Source organism: Phacochoerus africanus, chromosome 2 (assembly GCF_016906955.1).
Source record: "Phacochoerus africanus isolate WHEZ1 chromosome 2, ROS_Pafr_v1, whole genome shotgun sequence".
Classification (NCBI taxonomy): Eukaryota; Metazoa; Chordata; class Mammalia; order Artiodactyla; family Suidae; genus Phacochoerus; species Phacochoerus africanus.
This window is the reverse complement of record NC_062545.1, coordinates 181,719,702-181,722,467: the sequence shown is the minus strand read 5'-3', so window position 1 is coordinate 181,722,467 and position 2,766 is coordinate 181,719,702. Positions and strand designations below refer to the sequence as shown.

At 44.3% G+C, this 2,766-nt stretch overlaps 1 protein-coding gene across 1 annotated transcript; it reads left to right on the top strand.

Annotated features, from left to right (window-relative positions):
• The first annotated feature begins 397 nt into the window (after positions 1 to 397).
• Positions 398 to 2,325, top strand: RPS29 (ribosomal protein S29). Its single transcript, XM_047767261.1, has 3 exons — positions 398 to 547; positions 777 to 876; positions 2,228 to 2,325. Exons 1-3 carry the CDS (start codon positions 486 to 488, stop codon positions 2,234 to 2,236), a joined length of 171 nt encoding a protein of 56 aa, XP_047623217.1. The 5' UTR covers positions 398 to 485; the 3' UTR covers positions 2,237 to 2,325.
• The last annotated feature ends 441 nt before the right edge of the window (positions 2,326 to 2,766 follow it).

Below are 2,766 nucleotides of genomic sequence, written 5' to 3'. Positions count from 1 at the left end.
CAGGCGCGATCCCACTACTGATCAGCACGGGAGTTTTGACCTGCTCCGTTTCCGACCTGGGCCGGTTCACCCCTCCTTAGGCAACCTGGTGGTCCCCCGCTCCCGGAGGGTCACCATATTGATGCCGAACTTAGTGCGGACACCCGATCGGCATAGCGCACTGCAGCCCAGAACTCCTGGGCTCAAGCGATCCTCCAGCCTCAGCCTCCCGAGTAGCTGGGATTACAGGCGCGCGCCACCGCGCCCGGCGGTGGCAGAAAGCGCAAGACAAAACTAGAGGCTGAGGTGTGGTGACGTCATCAGCAGGGCCCGCCCAGACTATTTCCATGCTTCCTCTTCACTCCCACCCCCGAGGAACAGCGTGGCCACACTGCGCACGCGTCACTGGTCCGCACTGCCTTCTGGGTAAACTGCGTCCAAAATTTTGAAGAGCGCATGCGTGCACTAAGTCTGTCCTTTTGCCTCGTTGCAGCCGAGAGAGCAAGATGGGTCACCAGCAGCTCTACTGGAGCCATCCAAGAAAATTCGGTCAGGGTTCTCGCTCTTGGTGAGAAACAGAATGTGACTTCAGGGACGGGTTCCTCAGGGGCGCGACGCTGCTTGAAATAGAATGGAGGAGCTCCGCAGGTTTGCGCGTGGGGGGAGACGGAATCGGAGCTTGATTGCCGCCATTACAGGCCTCTCATGGGTCCTTGGTGACCGTAGTGTGGGTGGTGGCTCTCTGAGTGCCGAATTGTTTACTTTCTGCGACTTGCGTTAATTTTTTCTACTTGCAGCCGAGTCTGCTCAAACCGGCACGGTCTGATCCGGAAATATGGCCTCAATATGTGCCGCCAGTGCTTCCGCCAGTACGCGAAGGATATTGGCTTCATCAAGGTATGCGTCCGCGGGCCGCATACTCCTATTTCCGGGAGAGGCCAACGAGGGGTAGTTCCTTGGTGTGGGCTTTCGGCCAATGACGTTTTCTGCCTTTAGTTAGCAGCGCTGTTCTTGGTAAAGGATGACACTGTTCAGGGTTTGTGGCAGCCACGTGAATAGAATGGCGGGGATGCAGTGAAGGCCTTAAAAGAAGTCTTTGTAATCCCATTTTACCATTTTCGCCAGTTCGAGGTGCCGTGTAAAGTGTGTATAAAACTATTTACTTTATGAAACCATGCTAAAATTCAACATTAGATCTCTAATTCTATCTAGCTATTTTTAAGAAAAGTACATGAGTTGACCACTGTCTTGAAATGTTGAGTTACGAGTTAGTGTCATGTAGGGGAATGAGCTTGAGGTTTGGGGCCATGTATTTTTTTGAGGATTCAGGCAGGTAGTCATAATGACTTGGGTCACGTGTCTTGAAGCAAAGGTTTTACCTGTGGAAGCTAAATGGCAGTATTGTTGCAAAAATTAATGTATATATAAAGTTCAGAGGTGAAAACTAATTTCTTCCTGGGTCTTTTAGCTGCATCTCTGGCCTTTTGATTCATAGTTAGGCCTCAGTAATTAAGTAGAACCTGCTTCTTTATATGTGCTTGGGAGTTGCCTGGTGGCTCAGTTGCTTAAAGATCTGGTGGTGTCACTGCTGTGACATAGGTTTGATCCCTGGTTAGAAACTTCCACATGCCGAGAGTGCAGCCAAAAAAAGTGTTCTTATTTTGGTGAATTACTGTGGGTAATAATTGTTAATGTGACACTTATGTGACAGAGGCAAAATATCTAGAGCTTAAACTTTTGGCTTGGACGAAATGCTTAACAAGTACATGTTTTGTGTTACAGTGTGGAAGTTTAAATAACTTGTCAGTAGCATAACACAGATGAAAGAGTGGCTTTAAGTCTACTAAGTTTGTGACCCATTTCTCAGATGTTAGGATTAAATGAGTTATGAATGGCTCATAGAATAGTGTCTGGCACACATTGAGTACCAAGATATTACCCATGTGATTAGTTACTTAATGACCATCCTGAATTCTTTTTTGGTAAAAATTATATGTAGCAGTGTTTTTCTAGTGGGTAATTTCTTTGAGCATAGAAGGGGGAATATCAATAATGAAATTCACTGACTAAAATATAACAGATGTGTGGAGCAACTTGAAGTAGGTGTTAAGTAAATCTAGATGTTGATATTTTGGGTGGGTCAGATTTTCAGGTTAAACTCATTCTATAGTGAGCCATTTTTCTGAGAATAAAACGTTTAAAAGCATTTTGAATTAATTCATTTTTCTGTCTGCTTTTTTTTTTTCAGTTGGACTAAGCTTCCTTGAATGGGTCATCCAGGACATCCACCTTATGCAGAAACAATGTTAGTTCTTTGTATATAAAATAAACATTTAAAAATTCTAATTATGAGTGTTTTAGTGTGAATGGAATAGCAGTATCAAGATCGATTGCTACAGTGTCATCCAACAGGAGGGAAAGTGCCAATGGAAGCTGAAGTGGAAAAAAGCGTCTTAACTGATGGTGGTTAAATTAGCTGTGAAATTTTAAACAGTTAAATACATTGCTAGTGTACCTCTTAAAGCCTTAAAAGGAGCTCATGGAGGTTAGGGACACTGAAGTTTAGGTTTTTAAGAACATCATGGTAAATCCACCTCTACTAACCCTGAGTCTCAGTAGTAGGTGATGATACTATGACCATGAAATTTTTTTTAATAAAATAATAGTGTTGCTGGGGAAGTGTATTTAGGGTGAACAGAATGAGGTGGATAGAATATTGGGAAAAAAGGTTGAGGTAGGAAAAAATTTCTGTGATGTTGCAGATTGAGTGGGTGAGAAACTGCCAGC